A 19214-nucleotide genomic window follows, 5' to 3' on the forward strand; every position below is an offset into this window, starting at 1 on the left:
CAAAGACTGACATTCCTATCTTACGGAGATCTAATCGAGTTTGAAAACCACTGGTTCGAATGGACTTGTAATTGGTAAAAAAAATGAATTGAGTGTTATATAGTCAAGTGTTTGTAATTATGTGAAAGTTCATGTAACATGTAGTATAAAAAAAAAAAAAAAAAAAAAAAAAAGGAAAAGAGATGTAATGAGTACAGCTGTATATGATTGATTCCAGCAGATGGCAGTAATGTGTTGTATAAGATGAAGTGCATTGGCTAAAGAGTGGTTTGGTAATGGAGATATGCTGTGTGTACAACCACGTGGAATAAAAGAAGCCTGTACCAGTCATTTCTCTTATCTTTATTATTGTTGCCTGAACAATACAACAGATAAAAAAAGTATTCGGTCATCCACATAAAAACATACAATACAAACATTTCACGTACTGGACAACTAGACTTCATGACAAACTGCGCATTAACACATACGTTATCCGTATTAACTGTCAAGTGCTAAAACTTCTCTCTTATCATTTAGCAATTCAATTGCAGCTGGAACAAAAGTATTCTTATATCGTCTTGTTTTCCATCTCAAAGCCGCAAAACGGCGACCAGACGGAAGTAACCTAAAATCATTCCTTAGGGGATGCGACTGATCACTCAAGACAGCACTTGCTTTCCGATACAGCTGATCTGTGTGTACATTCCCTAGATTCCTTTGATTTACTCCAATTATTCTACTCGCCCATCTTACAATTTGGTTTAGGGAGTTTCTGTTCTTCACTGACAGACTTCCATACCACACCACTATGGAAAAAGACATAACAGATTCAATAAAAGCGAAATAAAACAAACTCAGCATACGTCTGTCGATGTGAAATTTTGCAAGTTTCCTAAGGCATCTCAAACGTTGATGACCCTTTTTACAGACCATGTCACAGTTAGATTCAAATGAAAGTTTTAAATCTATAATTGTACCCAGATATTTAAAACTCTCCACCTGTTCCACAGTCTGTCCTTTAATAATCGTAGTAACGTGATCAACGGTGCGCGTTCTAAAATCAATTATCATGTCTTTCGTTTTGGTAGTGTTTAACTTTAGATAGGAATCATCGCACCAGGTCACAAAACCCTCCACAACTGGACCATGGCCCGATTCGTCCCCTTGTAACAGACTATCACTACATCATCGGCAAACTTGATTAATATCCTATTTTCATATCCACTTTGACACATATTAGTATACAAAATGTATAGTAAGGGCAAAAGAACACAACCTTGTGGTGCTCCTGTAGATAAAATTAATACATCAGAAAAACTGCCATTCACTTTGACCCTCTGCATTCTATTTGTTAAAAAATCCAGTAGCCATCCCACTAAATTGTGGTTCAACTTATAGTACTCCAACAATCTTCTGGCTAGGATGTGGGGTTGTATAGTGTTAAAAGCGGAAGAGAAGTCTATGAACAACAGTCTTGCATGGGTATTTTTCCCCTCTAGATGCTTAGTCAATAAATTTAACAGCATAAGTGAAGCATCCTCAACTTCTGTTCGCTCTATAAGCAAATTGCATGGGATCGAGGGCTTGTCCAGTCTTACTTAATAACTCAGACTTCACCAGTTTCTCAAATGATTTCATTACCAATGAGGTGAGGGCTACTGGTCTCAGATCATTTAACACTTTAGGCTTATTGCATTTAGGAACTGGAATAATAAAAGACTTTTTCCACAGACTAGGTACCTTTTGTTCACGTAATGACCAATTAAAAATATCACAAAATATAGAAGTTAGTTGCCTTGCACAGTGCTTTAATATTCTCCCACATATATAGTCTGGACCAGGACTCTTATTCACCCTAGTGGAGAGAAACATTTTCTCAACTGCAGCCTGTTCTAAGACTATGTGGGAATCATCCTTACACAGCCATCGTATTTCTTCTACTTCATTTTTAAAATCAAAACTTTCAAATCTTGCATAAAACATATTAAGAGCATTTGAAAGGTCATCATTTGATCTAAAACCACCAATACACACAGTGTTCTTATTTACATTGTCCTGCATTCCTGCAATTTTCTTCTTACCAGACCAAGCAGAGCCTAAGTTATTCTCTGCCAAGTTTTTTTCTAACCTAATTTTATATGCTTGTTTGGCTTTAAAGATCTCCATTCTGACTTCTTTCCTCACTATTTTCCTTTCTAGGTTATCCCCCTGTTTGTAGGCTAGCTTCTTATTTAGCAAACTTGTTTTAACTGATTTTGACATCCATGGTCTGGTATTTGGGAAAACCTTAAATTTACGTGTAGGCACAATCATATCCTCACAAAATGTTATGTATGAGCTTACAACATCTGTCAAGTCATCAATATGTTCACAAGAGTCTTTGAAGACCTCCCAGTCCGTACAGTCAAAGCACCCTTGCAAACGGGCGATTGAGTCTTCTGACCACATTTTGACTTCTCTTATCTGAGGTTTTTCTCTCTTAAATAAGGGTCTATAAATAGGAAGGAGCTGCACACAGTTATGATCGGCAGATCCAAGTGCCGACAATGGTACAGACCTATATGCCCCCTTTATGTTCCCATAACAGAGATCAAGTGTCTTATCTGGCATGTAATGTATTGGTAAAAATTCGGCAGAGTCTTTTTAAGTGACACATGATTAAAATCTCCCAAAATAAGATTCGGCGCCTCTGGTGAAATATTTTGAAGTTCTTGAACAACATCAGATACAATGTTCGATGCAATGACGTTGTTTGCTTTTGGGTGAATGTACACAACAGTTATAAAAATTTGTGGAAATTCCCGTGGCAGATAAAATGGACGAAGGGATACTGATAATAACTCAACATCGGGTGTACAAATGTTCTCCCGAATAGTCACCCCAGTACAGTACCGCTTGTTGACATAAAGGCACACACCCCCACCACGGGATTTACCTGTGATTTCTGCACTCCTATCCGTGCGAAACGGGGTGCCAAACCCATCAATACACAAGTCATTATCCAAATCCTGCTCAGTTAGCCAGGATTCTGTGAATGCCATAGCACAGCTGTTTCTATAATCCTGCAGAAAACGAACATTTCCCTGCAACTCGTCAAGTTTGTTCCGTAATGACTGTACGTTACCCAGAATCATTGACGGCAGGGAAATACGGGTGAGCTGTTTGCGCCGTAGTCGTTGACGAACAGCTCCCTTTTTTCCCCGCTTCCTTTTCTTGACGTTCACTGCGTTGTCTCCCGATGTAGAATTACAATTTTCCCTCCGAAGTATGCCGCCTGGAAGTTGAAAAAGGATTAATAACGAATATAATGCTCATTATTAATTAAAAGCTTGCTCTGACCGGCTCAACTCTGTCGTCATTATGTTAAGCCCGTCCGCCGACTCTATACACGATGTGATTGGCCCTACCAGAGTTGAGTTTTTCCAGCTAAAATGTCTATGGAGAGTTGCTAGACCACACTTTGCTGCAAAATAATTTTTGCTGCCGCTAGGGTGCGTCTAGATTTCTAGGCTATTCCTGGGTATTTTCTCCTTAAAACTGCAGTGAACCAAAGACAGTCTCAAAAACACGGTTTGAAATCGCTGACGTCACAAACGACCTTGTAACCAATCAGATCAACGTGTGATAGTCAACCAGTGGATCTCTAAATGAGTGAGTGGAGACGGGCTCATTTACATATTCATAGAACCACACATACTAAATGAGGCGAGGGTGTCGAGTAGACGCAAGATATTGTACGGCATGAAGAATTTTTCAAGGAATAACATTTAAATATGTAATTTTGGTGATCAAAGATGGGCTTTAATGGATAACATGATTAACAACAGGGGAATTTAATGTATAGTAAAGTGTCTCAGAAATACATTATAAATGTCAAATCTTTCAAAGTGACCAGAACTCTTTAGGAAAATGAAGAGGACAAACTTTATTAATATTCACAATTAAATCATGAGATTTAAAAGCAGTCAATTATATAACTGACAGTTAAAAGTCTTAATTAAACGAATACAGAATTGCTGAGTTTTGCGGGAGCTCAGCGGCAGCCGACGAACGACTCGTTGTACATCTCCCTCTTCTGGAGGCTCCGCCGCGCCGCCGCCGCCGCCGGCTTGAAGATTGGGGAGCGCAGGAACCGCGTGTCCGTGAACTTATCGCCTCGCCGCAGCTTCCTGTGACACACAGACACACACACACATGCCTGAAGCCGAGAGAGAAATCATTCCAGCCCACAGCTGCGCTAAACACTAACTTTATCTGGACAATAACTTTATTCTAGATCTGCTGTAAAGCCTAACACTCTCTGCTACAGTTATCTCTGTGTAAAGCTGCTGTGAGTGTGTGTGTTGTTAAAGCGCTGTATAAATGAAGGGGTCTTGACGTGAGAGCGCACACGCGCGTCAGTGAACATGCAGGAACGGAGCGGATTCAGTTTTAATGTACAAGCTACACTTTGAGAAAAATGTAGAAATGTAATGTAAAAAATGTACAGTTAATTAACATGTACTAATGCACTGTTAAATAAGTAGCATCTGTCAATCTTATGTAATGGCCCTGAGCGAGTCTGAATGAAGCGAGGCACGTACGAGCTGATCGACGGCTCCTTGTAGTTCACGGATCCGGTGCAGCGACGCCTGGGGGCGGAGGTCGGGGGAGTGGCCAAAGCACACGCCGGCTTCTGATAGGCTGCGGGGGAGAGATTGCTCACATCACTCAAAGCCACGCCCAGAAATGAGTGAACAACCAGCCGGCCTGCAGAAACACATGTGCCACACATGAGTCCTTATACACCAGGAAACGTGGAGAGAAAGAGAGAGAGAGAGATAGCGAGAGAGTGTGAGTGAGAGATGGAGAGACAGAGAGAGATAGAGAGTGAGTGAGAGAGATAGAGAGAGAGAAGACAGAGATAGAGAGAGTGAGTGAGTGAGATAGATAGATATATAGATAGATAGATAGAGAGAGAGATCCTCCAGAACCCAGGTCACATGAGGGACGTACCTCTTCTTCTGCCTCTGTTCTTCACCACCAGCGTCTCGTTCTCCCGATCGGACGAGTTGCTGGCAGACTTTGGGAACTGAAATATTGGGCAGTCAATCATCATAAGCTCCGCCTTTCCATGCGTGACAGGCAGTGGAGACTCCAGAGACACACCAGGGGGCGCTGCAGGCACACACCACACAACAGCTCATCATAGTCTGATTCAGATTTTTTATTTTTCATATTAGTTACATTTTTAGTCATTTCCTTTTATTTTTATTTTATTTAATAATGATTAATAATCACTATTGTCTCTTGTGTTATTTTATCTCTCTTTAAAAATGAGATTAAAAATGAAAATTATAAACAAGAATCAAATGAAATGAACAGTGCTTTACTATTTTCATTTTACATCTATTAGGCATGTGATCAGAAATTATTAAAATCACGCAATTCACCTTTGGCTAAGCCCCGCCCCCCTTAGTTACTGTTGCTACATCCGTCAAACTTCATCTGCGCTCTGCATGGCTTATGCTGTAACAGCTCTTCCAGCTGAAATGTTATCAAACTTTTATAAAGCACTAAAAGCAGCAAATAAAGTGTCCGATAGAAGTAGGGAAAATGGGCTGCAATATACGTTCGAAGGCTGTATCCAAGACATACAGGTGAAACGCAAGAAACAACACGGCATCCAAGATAGAGGCAAAAGCATAACGTTACCGGTCACAGTCAAAAAATTAACCACCGCATTTCCTACTAATCGAGACGGAGGCTGGGACTAACAATATCAGGGAGCAACACTGTTCATGCAAAGCTGGGTAGGTCTCTATTTTATTCTATAATCGTTATTACAAAGCAAACGGACTACATGAGTATAACATTGTATTTATTAGCAGCGTGTGCTAGCGTATCAACAACCGGTATGTGAACCGAAATCATAACCTAAAACATTATAAAACGGTCTAACTAACTAGTATAACTTCACACTCACAGTAAGGTTAGAAGTAAAAAAAAGACGTGCTTGTTGATCTTTGCGGGGTTTAGCTGACTGAGGACATCCACACAGTTTAATCCAAAGACGACACTTCTGTTTTGGGAAGGGAAAAAACGGACACCCCCCTCCAACCTCTCTGGGAAATGCGTATGTGTGTTACAATTGCCCGAGGCACAACGTTTAACCATATTTTGGATAAAACTATGACGGTAATAGCCTGCCGAGACCAAAAATATGAGACGCCTGTGTTGAAAGTCAATGGAGCGCAGTGAAAAAGTGTCCGACCTCTGTGGGAGCTCGTTCTTGGCTGCGCTGTGATTGGTCAATCTACATTCTAGGGCGTGGCTTAGCCGAAGTGAATTATTATTCAAATATAGTACAAATATAGTATAGAATATTTAAAGGTTCTATATGTAACTATTTTTATAAAATGAATCCTTTTTTTATTGCCTGTGTTTGAAGGGGTTGTAATCACACATTGCAAAGATCCACTTTTCGGGTTTTGCCATTACCTCTGAAGGCCAATATTCTTATTTATATGGGAGGTCTTCGGGTCGGATTTCCTGCGAAATCCATCAGAAGTGACGTGCATGCGCGCTCCCGAGTCCCGAGCCTCTCTATCCTACAGTCTATCATGCGACCAACGGCACTTCAGCTGACGACATGGAGTCTGATAACCCCCCAAAACGTCCTGCCTCCAGCACAACACAGACTCAAACACAAACTCCACATAAATATAAAAAACAAAAAAGTTTTATCTGCTCAAGCTCGTCAGGCAAAACGTGAATCTGATCGACTTCGGACGAAAACGCGGATCAACATAGTAAACTCAAGTGAAATAGCAAGGTAAACTACATGAAACATGACATGAATACAAAAGAATGTTCCAGGATAACATTAGTATAACATTTAGTATGCAACTTATTTTATTTACTAGATCTACTGACTAACGTCGTCATCCCACTACCATATTGTTTATGAACATTTCCAGACAAGTTCAGTACAGTATTGTTACTTCCTACGATCTTACTGATGCACTGAAACTGTTCAGTTTAGTTCACTAACCGTTTTCGTTATCATATTATACATTCACCTATGTTGAAATTGCTGATTGTGAATGATACACGAATAGTTAGAGAAATGGCTTATGCTATAACATCACATGTCGGCTAAATGCAGTTTATTGTAACATTATCATGGTACGAGCACAGAGCATTAGTTCAACGTCAAGCTGATAAAAGTAAGTTAGGCTATTATTGTACCTGCAGTGGGAGTTTATATTAGTTTCCAGCATGTGTGATAATTTCACCGTTGCATTGAAAGTCTCCGTGTGGCTGGTAGTGAATGATTGCTCGCTCTTGAAATTGAGCACGAGCGCTCTTGTTGCATTCTGAAACATCACCGCTAGAGGTCGCTAAAAATTCCATACAGCACCTTTAATACAATATGTTATCATAAAAATAATAATTTTGATTAATACTTTATTTCATAGAACAACAGTAAAATGACAGCACGATTTACGGCTGCTTTAATTCCTTTGGTTTCAAACATGAAACATTGTTTGTGTTCTGGAGACTGGATCGCTCGGCCGTGACGGCAGCGCTACAGGCCATCCTCGCGGTTCGGCTGCTAATGCAAATTATACACCACTCAAACACTCAGCGTTTGCTGTGAACCGAAACTGAAGGTGAACAGAGCTCCGGCTCAGACTAACCCTTATGATCGAGGCGCTGGAACTCTGGGACGTCTCTATAGCTCCTCTGAGCACAAACACGTCCCAATTGAAACCCTTTAAAACTGCAATTTTTAACCCAGGCCCATTTAACCTAAAATCCTGCAATCTGTGTAAATAGGCTCTGTGCATGAACTGACGTATGTCCTCCGGTAGGACCTCAGCCATGTCGTCACCTCCGCATAGTGCGCTCTAAAGCGAAGTGTACTCGCGGCAAACTTAAATAAACTTCATTTTCTCAGAAAGGAGACAACGATTTTAGAAACTGATTGGCTGGTCGGATTTCGCATGATATGAGAGATTACTCGCTCTCAAAGTTGGCTCTTCTTATTCTTCCGCTAACTGCCTCAACACTGCTAACAGCATCCACGTAAACCACGGGAAGTTCTGGTAAACAGCGAGTGTATTTGTCCATTATCTCCAGCTAATGCAAGAACGGCGACACAGCGGCGGATGTAACCGGCGGGCGAGACTAAACCCAGAGGCGATCATGCAGAGAGACTGTGGCTTTTTATTCTGTCGGCAATAGGGTTGTGCCGATAGACGATAGTATCGTGTATCGACGATAGTCTGAGTTATCGCCGATGGCAGATGCCTTTGACGATATCAATACGATAATTGGCTCGTTTTACCATAATGTATTAAATTATTATTATTAGGCCTATTATTATTATTATAAAGCTAGTATTGTTATTAAATTAATATTAGGAACTACAATTGATTTGCCTTGCCTAAATTTACAACGACATCACCTCATAACAATGTACGACACTGACACGCACTGAGGACTCCTCTAAGAGAATGTTTTTAAAACAGACTAAAAAACATCCCACATCAAAATTTAATTGCAAGGTGATCCATTCACAAATTATCAAGTGTGCTCGTTTTAACAGACGCATAATTTAATTTCCTACAGATCCAAGATGAAAACGGCATCGTTGTTTGTCAGTATGTTTCCGTAACACATTAACAAAACGTTTAATGACACTAACACTAAAAACAATACAATTACTAAATAGTATAAATAATAATATCACTAAAATAGCATTATAGTTACCGTTATCATCGTCGTCTCTGAGGGAACGCGGCGTTAATGCGGATGGCGAAAGCAGTCCGTTTTTACTTTCACTTTCAGAAATTGAGCGCGTTTACGACATTCTTAACCCGATTATGTTGAATAAACTTGACAATGCATGTGGTCATGTAAACGCATTAACCCGTTTTCCTTTATCAGAGTCAAGTCATAAGTAAGTATAAACCGATCGACTCAGCTAGACGATTGGCCCTTGCTCTGGTTTCTCCCGGCATTTAAAACACATCCAAACAGAGAGCGCACTGGTAGGGGGACACATATCGCAAACTCTGACTCTTTCTGACCCAAGAAATTATTAAAACGTGTTTTCATCTCGTGCAGAAATATGCCCTAGTCAAAATGCTGCATGTAACGGCATGAGGATAGACTAATGTGTCCGTAAATTTCCCGCTGACAAACAAAAGGATTAGGATCTTTTTTTTTTTTACCTCACTATACCAGGAAATAACCTGATCCTATTAATAAACACTCCACCTTTGCTAGCAAAATAGAAAAAAGGATTTCTGTATATAAAACGAAGTAAAACAAGCATTAATGAGTAGGCTACATAATCAAGTTAATAATCAAATAAGTAAGCCCTGCCCCCTCACGATAATATCGTGTATCGCCGATCTCACAGGCTGACGATAGGACGATATGAAAATGGAGCATATCGCCCAACACTAGTCGGCAAGCCTGCAAAATTAGACATGTTTACAATATTTCACCAGGTGTGCCATTTCTCAGGTTTGACCTATAAACAAATTATCAAATTATCTTTATTTTCCTATTTTCTGCTTCTGCATTTCATAGAGCCATTTGGATAAATGATGCAGCAATAATTGTGTGTGTGTGTGTGTGTGTCAGAGTGTGGTTTGTGTGTGTGTAATAAAAAAGAAATTGTGTGCATGTGTTTCTAAACACTCACTTACTCACTCAGAAATCAACCTCACATTTTGAACACAACTTTGAACACAAGATTCATGGCTTTGCTTTTCTAACAGTTTTAGAGTTCAACATGTTTTATAAAATATACATTTTATAGAAAAATAATGTTTATAAATCATTTGAATAAACTAAAACCTAAAATAATTTTTTTGTTTGTTTTACTTTTTAAACTTTTTTCTTCCAACAATAATCTGCCACGGGTCTTCTATAACGCGAGACAGTTTGGGTAACAGAAGCATTCAAGAAATAATAGTTCATCATATAGTGATTATATTCCACAGTTCTATTGATAACACTGGAACAGAAAACAATATCTACGAAGACATCACAAATGATGTCCATTTGTCTGCGTTTACCTGGGCTTGGCTGTGATTGGCTGGGATTCTCGAGAGGAAGATCGACCGGCGACTGTGTGTCGAGATGCACTTCCACCTCAGCCCTGTTGTTCTCTGCGAATCATTAAATTATTAGAAGAAATGAAATGTTAGATAGTGTGATATGATGCATATTATGCCCCTTTACACAAGATGTAGTATAAAGCTCTGGTGTCCCCAGAATGTGTCTAACAAAACATCTCACTGATCCAGAGTCAGGAGTAACCAGCAGCGAGAGCAGCCTAACGGAGAGACTGAGGGACAGCTTCACTTTTACATGTTTCTGAATGTTAGCGGAGACGTGCGCGTAGTTGTGTGAGGTTATTGGGGTGTAACGATACACGTATTCGTATCGAACTGTAATCAAACGGTTCTTTGGACCATTTTTCGTTACTTCAACTATTTTTAACCATGGGAGTTTGGCAGGAATAGACGGCTATAACGCTTTCAAGTAACATCACGTCGGCTTTATTTTGACATTATGAATACAACTGCTGCCCTCAAATGTTAAACTGAACTAAAATAACCCTTTGTTTATAATTACTACAATTTTACATTTCATTTTGTCCAAGGAGCTGTTTTGTTTTTTATGCTCCTAAGAATAGTCAACTATAACTCATTGCTCAAAGTAAAAAAAAAATAATCATACTCTATGATGTTAGTTTTAATAAAAAATATAATAAAAAACATTAAAATCAAGGAAATTTCTCTGGCATTTCTTTTATTTTGCTGTATCGAAAACGGGCCGAACCGTGACACAAGTGTATCGTGTCGAACAGAACCGTGAATTTTGTGCACAATTACACCCCATGAGGTACCTGAGTGCTGGTTCCGGTTCTTCTCCTGAACGGAGCGACGTTTGGACCGAGTGCGTCTGGCCGGAGAACTTCGAGTCCTTCTGGTCTTCCTCTTTGGCATGTAAGGGGAATCATCTTCATCATCGGAGAAGCTGCTGTCGGCCTCCTCCTCTTCCTCCGCAGGGTCACCCGGTCGCTCCGCAGGGTGACCCGGTCTCTCCGCAGGGTCACTCGGTCTGTCCGCAGGCTTGTGTCCGGTTCTGAAGGGTGTCAGATGAATGGCCTCCTCACAGTCAAAGTCGAAGGTGTCGTTGCCGCCCAGCGAGGAGTTGAGGCTCTCGGCTGGCGCTCGGGACCGGCTCTGGGAACGCTCACGGCTTTTGGAGCGCGCTCTGGGTTTGGGGTTCTCCCAGGGTTTCTTCAGCAGGGCCCGGTCTGGTCTGCGGCCACGCTCCGGTTTGGTCTGGGTGGGTTTCCTCCTTCGGCTCGGTCTGACGGGAGGATCCGGTGTCGAGTGCTGGACCTCGGACACATCCAGCTCAAACTCCCTGTTCTGCTCGTCCGGTGCAACCCGCTGCTCCTCCGGCTGGGTGTTGAGCGCGTCCTGTCGCCGGTCATCGAGAGCCTCGTGTGTTTTCCCGATGGAGGGCAAGCGTGAGCTCCGTCTCCTCACAGCCTCAGAGCGCCTCTTCCTCCTGGTTCCCACAGTGGGCGGCAGTGACCCCGGTCTGGCAGCACAGCACCCCGAAGCAGCCTCTGCACACACAGAACACAGTATAAAAAAGCCCGAACATCGGTGTGTAATGAGCATGTGAGACACACACACACACACGTACCTGCAGTCAGAGGCTCCTGCACGTCAGTCTCAAACACACCAACCGGCCTGCGACACAGTCATAATATCATCAATAAATATCTTCTTACACTGATGATGATCAAATGTTTGTTGATCATCAGATCCTCATATTAGAGTGATTTCTGAAGGATCATGTGACACTGAAGACTGGAGTAATGAAGCTGAACTTTCAGCTTTGATCACAGGAATAAGTTACACTGCTACAAAGTGTTGTCAAAATATTCGATACTTCGGTACCAAGTCGGTACTAAAAAATTTTAAACGTCATCGTACCAAGTTCAGGTGGTACCGAGTTCCCGGTTAAACCCGTTTCTGCTTGTGCGCGCATGCATGCACAAAGGGCGTGAAGTTGCGTCCTCTTCATGAAAGCGCTGAGACATGAATGGTGACCGACGGCACTGTTGATGTGGTGTCTGTGTATATTAAAGGAGTAGTTCACTTTTGAAAAAACTTGTGCTGATAATTTACTCGCCCCCATGTCATCCAAGATGTCCATGTCTTTCTTTTCTCAGTCGAAAAGAAATTAAGGATTTTTCTCCATATAATTGACTTCAATGGGAACCAGACAGTCCAAGGTCCAAAAGACAGTTAATAACAGTTTCAGATGCAGCTTCAAATGTCTTTAAATGACACCAGACGATGAATAAGGGTCTTATCATGTGAAACGATCGGTTATTTCAAAACTTATTCCAAAAATGTAACTTTTCTAAGGACAAATGCTAGCCTTGCTCTGTTCTGTGAGGCGCGTTTGTAACGTCACGTAATATGTAATTACGTTCAAAAGGTCACGGGCGACGTAACCGGAAGTCCAGAGTCATTGTTTACAAGTTGAACGCATAGGTTGAACGTGCAAACTAACTCAAACGTCGTTTACAAAAAAAGGAATTAAAAGGTAAAACAACGATGTCAGATGATTTTGATTCTGTACTTCCGGCTACGTGACTTCCGGCTTCCGTGACCGTTTGAACGTAATTACGTATTACGTGACGTTACAAACGCGCCTCACAGAATAGAGCAAGTTCCGTGGTGTTGGCTGAAAATAGTCCTCATCTGCTGTTTCGCCCGATTCGACATGTTGAATCGGCATCGGGCAGTTGGGGAAAGAGAGAACTCTGATTGGCTGTTCAGCTTAGTGAAAGAGTCAGTCCATGAGAATAAAAGCAAAACAGCAAGCAAAGAAGTCAAAACGGTAAAGATAGAAGGCTGTTCTTGTGTTACGTTTTCTTACCATAGTGTTCCTTCTCGAATAGCAGAGTGGAATAAAGAAAGTGTTTAGCAGGATTGATATTCAAACCGGTAAGCACGCGCTGCTTTGTTTACGTTATGTGTATCTGCAGCCGGCAGCGTTGGTTTTCCTTTTTGAATGACGAATATAGACTAATATAGCTGCAGAAATAGACAGTTGGCTCATTAAACGCAGGCACAGAACGCACATTCTAGCTGACAGTCGGCTGCAGTTCTCAAGTACAGCTCAAGTGTGTTCAAGTGCAGCTTTTTACCTTGACGATAGCGGACGAGAGGCGACAACACAGTCGGCTTTCATCAGCGCTAGTTCGTTGGCGTCGGCTTGGTGTGTTCCGAGCTTCATTTGAGATTGAGAAATAACTATCGTCATATCATAAACACACACATAAATAGAGTTGGGGTACTCGAAAATGTCCGAGTCCAAACGAGTCCGGGCACTAGGGGACACGTTATTCAAAAACGAAACGAAACTACTTGTGTTGTGTCCGAGTTGAGTATTGTAGCCAATTACGTGTATTAAGCGCACGAACGCAGTGGCAAATCAGAGGTATCATGCAGAGAATTTGCTAAAAATGTATGTTCAGAATCAGCACGAGCTGTATCCTTTTGCAAATCCCCTCATAAACAAAATCTAGACACGATATAAATGAGAGATTCACTGTGCAGTGCGGATAACTTCAGTGTTTATGACGAGAGTTTTAGGGAGAGTGCAGAACGCGGTGAGTGATGGCTTAAAGGGAGTGCTATTGACAATCTAAATAATAATTTTCATAACAGATGTTTAATGGCCTAGTCCACAAGACAAAATACAAGACAAATTAGGCTACTTGATTTTAATATTGTGTGTCATTACCTGAATGATCCACACTGTTTTTTTTTTGTTTGTCTGTTTTGTAATGGTTGTTCATGAGGAAAAATCCTCCAGCTCCTGCACATCCTTTGCTTTTCCAGCATCTTCTGCATATTTGACTCCTTATTAGCAGTGACAGTGAGATCCATCTCTTCATTACAATGGAGCAATTCCATCTTTCAATCATTACAAACCCTGCAAATATTTAGCGATGTTCAAGAAGGAAGCATCCGTTAAGGATGGAACTGGATGTAAATTGGTGTAAATTGTAAAAATAGTCCTTCAGAGGCTAAAAAAGATATTAGCATGCAAAACAAAATAATAAAAATGTAAACATCACCATCATCTTACTCAAAAGTACCCCTTGGCTCTTAATGCATCATGTTGCATTCTTGAGCATTACCTTGAAAATACCTTTTTTTCTCTTTGCTCCTCAATATATTTTTCACTGTGTGAGAACATGTGGAGTGAGAGCGTAATGGCTTGTGGGACGTAGCAACAGTAACTAAGAGGGATGGGTCTTTGTAAAAGGTCAATTTCAAATCATTTAAATCTTTGTGGACTCGGCCGGTCTCGACTCGAACTCGGATGTTAAGGACCCGGACTCAAGTCCGACTCGGCCCTCTTTGGACTTGGACTTGGACTGGATTGTTAAGGACTTGGACTCGACTCGGACTCGACAGTTGGACCCAACTCTACACAGAAACTCAAAGGTCTTCACGGCAACCCGTCAAAATAAAAGTTTGGTTTAACTTAAAGTGTAACTAAATCCTAAACCACCTTTTTTTAGTTATCTGTAAGAATGGATCTTTATTAATACCAGTCATTGATTCGAGTAACTTTTTTGACATTTGTGTATAAAGTGTTTTAGTTCGACAATATACTGTATGTTGTAAAAACGTCTTAGTGCTGCCCTCTTCAGGTTGAACGGTGGCTACTGCAGTTGAAATTTCCTATAGAGGGAATGCGCGTGACGTCACCGTCGGCCGGAGTGCCTGCAGTTCCTCAGTGAGTGGCAAAAAGACTGAGCGGCTGTATATGTGTTCAGCGTGAATGCCACGAAAAACAAACACAACACACACAAATAAAGTGGGAAAGAGCTTTGCGATTGACTGTAGGCCTACAACTAGATTTGACAAAACATTCGGAGGTATATTTTTACAGACTGTGGGGTTATACGGGGTTTATGGGGTTTACGATTTGGGGATATATATTTTTTCCCCAAATAGTTAAATTTCATGGTGCAGTTAATATTACCAGGCTAACCTTACAGTAAATCCATGAAAAGCTAAATGGATTCAGTATCAATACAGATTCTGACTGTATCGTTGCACGCAGTGTTTCTCCTTTTTGTCAGCGGTGTTTCATATGCCTTTAAACTGGTTTAAACTTGACATTTGTGTTCTTTGCTGAACTCAAGTGCTTCTCACTGGATCTCGTGAGCAAAACGATCAGAGGCGCGTCTGCGTGAGCTCGCGCTGCACTCAGTGCGCTGCCATTTGGACTTTGACCCGAGCGGATAAATGCCCCGTGTGGCGCGCGCGGTTTAAATGAGTTTCGTTCCGCTTTTGACGCACGAACATTTATCGACCTCTTGATATCGTTTTATCGAGGAAAATTATATCGCGATAATTATCGTTATCGTTTTATCGCCCAGCCCTAATATGCGGTATTATTGACATTTATTTATTTTGATTTATTCGTTGCTATAATCAGTAAGTGTGGTCAGCATACACAAAAACAGCATCTCTGCGCATTGTAAACTGTCACTCAGCATCTATACAGCACATCTATATTTATTTAACATTCCATACACATGCACGAAGTTCAACACAAGAAGGGTGTAGCTTTATGAACACAAGCTAATATCACGGTTGCTGCGGTTTCCTGCATTGCTCTGCCATTAGCCTGTCAGTAGCGCAGTACTGCTATATTGCGGTTATCGCTACACCCCTTACTATATATTCACATAGACAACTACGGAAGCTTGTTTCCACAACAGAATGAAATATAAAAAAGGTAATTGCAACGCAATTGTGTGATATAAACTTGCAATTGCAAGATATAAAATCAGACTTTTTTTGAAAATCAGACTTTTTTTTTTCTCGCACAATTGGGTGATATAACCTCAGAATTGCAATATATAAACGTCACAATTATCTTTTGAAATGTTCTGTGGCGTAGTTTCCATAGTAAACAGCGGTTTCGCACTGGGATATTTCACTGTTTCTGCAGCCTTGGTGAGCAGAAGAGGCTCTTTCAGACACATCCCCAAACCTGTAAACACTCATGTATATTATTTTCCGATAAAAAGCTTGTTTCTCACCGTGGGCTGACGGGCTGAGCTGGGATCGTCTCCTTAGGAGGAGAAACCTGCAAAAACAAGTTAAACCAGCAGAGCCGTGAATAAGAGGAACTACTACACACATACTTAACCAGTGCATTAATTCAATTTGACCCCAGTAATTTAAACCTCCACAAAATAATTTTTTGTGCCCCTATATGTGCCACAGGGGCCCATATGTATTGTAAGCATGTTATCAATAACCTTCATTGGAATATACAGGGGTTGGACAATGAAACTGAAACACTGGCCAATGTTGGAGTTTTCACATCTATATGCCTGGCGGCCAATCTTCAGAGTGAAGCACGGGTGGATCAGTGATGGTTTGAGCTCCAATATCATGACAATCCTGATTGTATTTGATGGACACGACACTGCCCGAGGACTACCAAACCCTTCTGGAGGATCATGAGCACCTGATGCTCAAACCGTGTATCAGCATGATCATGCACCAGCACACACAGCAAGACTTGTGACAGAAGGGTTTGATGAAGATGAAAGTGACGTTGAACATCTCCCATGGTCTGACAGTCACCAGATCTGAATATTATTGAGGTGTTTTGGAGGAGCGAGTCCACCAGCATCATATAGTGACCTGGACACTGTTCTGGAAGAGGAACGGCTCATAATCTCTCTGGTCACTTTGAAGGACTTCTATCTGTCAATTGGTGCTGTATTTGGATGCAAAATGAGGCCCTCACCATTCTAACAAATTATTGTGTTGTAAAACCAGGTGTTTCAGTTTCATTGTCCAACCCCTGTAAATGTACATAAGCTTAACTGCAGGAATCTATGAGGGCACTGACAAGAAAATTAGTGTACCCAGGGTACCCAGGTTTAACAAAAACCCTTGTATGGTTCTTGTCTATATACTCTAAACATTAGTGCCGTCAAATTGAATGATTCCTCAAAGTGATTAATCAAAAACTAAAAATAACTCATAATCCTGAATGATACCTTCCTGATTGATACATTCCTGGTATGTACTATGCTGAATTAAATAGCAGGGCTCTCAAGTTTTGAAGACATGCAGCAGGAGTGAGAGAATCATGTGAAGAGACATTTTGGGCGCTGCAGCATATTCAATAGATTATAAACAGTTTTTACGCAAGATAAATACAAAAGACCGAAACGAGTGACTGTGAAGATCAATGCGTGACACTTGAGAGCTCTGATATAGCCAATGGCAATGTAAGGAGCAGAAGTAAAAAGTCGGCTGAAAAATAATTACTCCAGTAAAGTATAGATACCCAAAATGTGTATTTGGACAGAATACGAGACAGTGTTATTTATTAAATTCTTAAAAGACCAAATACAGGAATACTGGCTTCTAAACCTCAAAGAAATGCCATAATCAAGACCTCGGAGCAGAAATAAGTGAGAAAACACCTCACATGTGCCGCTCACAGTATAGGAGTCTTTCCTTGCTATTAATGCTTGGATAACACGCTTAAGGCCATTGCACACTGAGTCAGAAATTCGCATCCGTAATTTTCGCACGTTAAAAAAAAATTGACCTCACGTTATGTCAATCACGCTTCCACACCACCTCCGAAACTTTCGGCCATCATAAAAAAATTCGGATCGGATTTGATTTTCTGCGTTTTTCGCATCCACAACCAGCATTTTGAGAGGTTTTTTGACAATTCAGGGCCGGGGGGAGCTTGTTTACTGTCTATGGAGCTTGTTCCGCACATCATTGCACATATGCGCAGTGCTTTCAGTTTTCAATTCGATCAAGTGTTTGTTCTCTTCTCTCGATTGGATTATGAAAGGAATAACCTCCCCTTTCAATCAGATTGAAATTTCGGATCAATTAATGTGTGATTGAGCAGCCAATTCGATAACTAATGTATTATTTGGGTACAGTATATAACCTGTAGCCTATACAGCTGTTCCGTCTGCCCAGCACTTCCACCGGGCCGCGCGCATGTGTGTGTGTGTGTGTGTGTGTGTGTGTGTCCATACCTTAGACATACTGACAGTCTCTGTTCAGAATCAATTGGTTGACGGAAATTGGTGGTCTTGTTTTTAAAATGTGGCTCCAATCGCAAGCAAAGCATCAACTGTTCCACTGACAATCTGAGGTAAATTTTGAATTGCTCGGGATAAATTCGCAACTCTTGATAAGGAAGGAGGTGCTTCCTCTCGGCGCAATTTCAGGATTGGATGGACGTAATATTTTCTCTTTCTCCTCTTTTCATTGAGAGAGGACAACAAAATCATCCTCACTGCTTGACGAATCCATTTTGTATTTTTGAGTTTTTTCCCGCAAAGGTTTAATAAATACGCATCGGACTCAGTGTGCAAGGTTTCTATGCGTGACGAATTTTTAGGCTGGCGAACACAAAAAAACGCATACGAAAATTTCGTACTCAGTGTGCAATGGCCTTTAGGCCTATGTCTCTTTATCAGTAATAATATAATAATGTCTAGTGAGGTGGCTCTGTGACTGTGATATCTTTAAACCTACCAACGTCCGTTGCCATGATTTTGGAATGACTGATCGCAAAAGGAAAAAATGACGTTTTAGTAAATTGCGCGAATCTGTGGTGGAAACGTGACAGCATTTAACATAGACTAACTTTTTAGAGTTATAGTGTTCATTATATCGACCATTCAACTCCGGAACGATTCTGGAGGAACAAGCAACAATCCGTCCTCCAACGCATGATCATGTTTTGATTCATAATATCGTGCTCGAAGAGGAGGGGCTCCGTTGTCAGTTTGTGAGAGTGGGAGGGGGGAAGGAGTGCGCAGATCTACAATAAAATCAAAACCCGAAAATCAATGCGTGGCGGTCAGCGTTGATATTGTGGCAGGCCGCCACAAATTAATGAATGTATGGGAAACCCTAGAATGGGGTCAATGAGGTCTTTGAATGTCATTGAATGATGTCTCACAGGCGTTGGAGTGATAACCCCTGTTAATGAATCTGTCTGAGATCGAAATAACACTCTGTTTTACTATAAATTCCAGACATGGCACCAGAGGACTGTTTCTCATTTTCCTCAAAGCAACACTGGAACGGCTTCTCAGCGGTCGC

General features: G+C 41.1%; 1 protein-coding gene across 1 annotated transcript in view; it reads right to left on the bottom strand.

Moving 5' to 3' along the window:
- Nucleotides 1-3882: 3882 nt before the first annotated feature.
- Nucleotides 3883-19214, bottom strand: part of sgo1 (shugoshin 1) — a 41116-nt gene continuing 25784 nt past the window's right edge. Inside the window, exons 3-9 of the mRNA XM_089122826.1 lie at nt 16151-16197; nt 11710-11756; nt 10895-11629; nt 10059-10151; nt 4978-5139; nt 4566-4731; nt 3883-4151 (exon numbers count right to left, since the gene is read on the bottom strand). Of these exons, the coding sequence (XP_088978952.1) occupies nt 4016-4151; nt 4566-4731; nt 4978-5139; nt 10059-10151; nt 10895-11629; nt 11710-11756; nt 16151-16197 (1386 nt within the window). The 3' untranslated portion in view covers nt 3883-4015. The remainder of the gene's footprint in view (nt 4152-4565; nt 4732-4977; nt 5140-10058; nt 10152-10894; nt 11630-11709; nt 11757-16150; nt 16198-19214) is intronic.

The sequence above is a fragment of the Pimephales promelas genome, chromosome 18, assembly GCF_988280905.1.
Source record: "Pimephales promelas chromosome 18, fPimPro1.hap1.1, whole genome shotgun sequence".
In the NCBI taxonomy this organism is placed as follows: domain Eukaryota; kingdom Metazoa; phylum Chordata; class Actinopteri; order Cypriniformes; family Leuciscidae; genus Pimephales; species Pimephales promelas.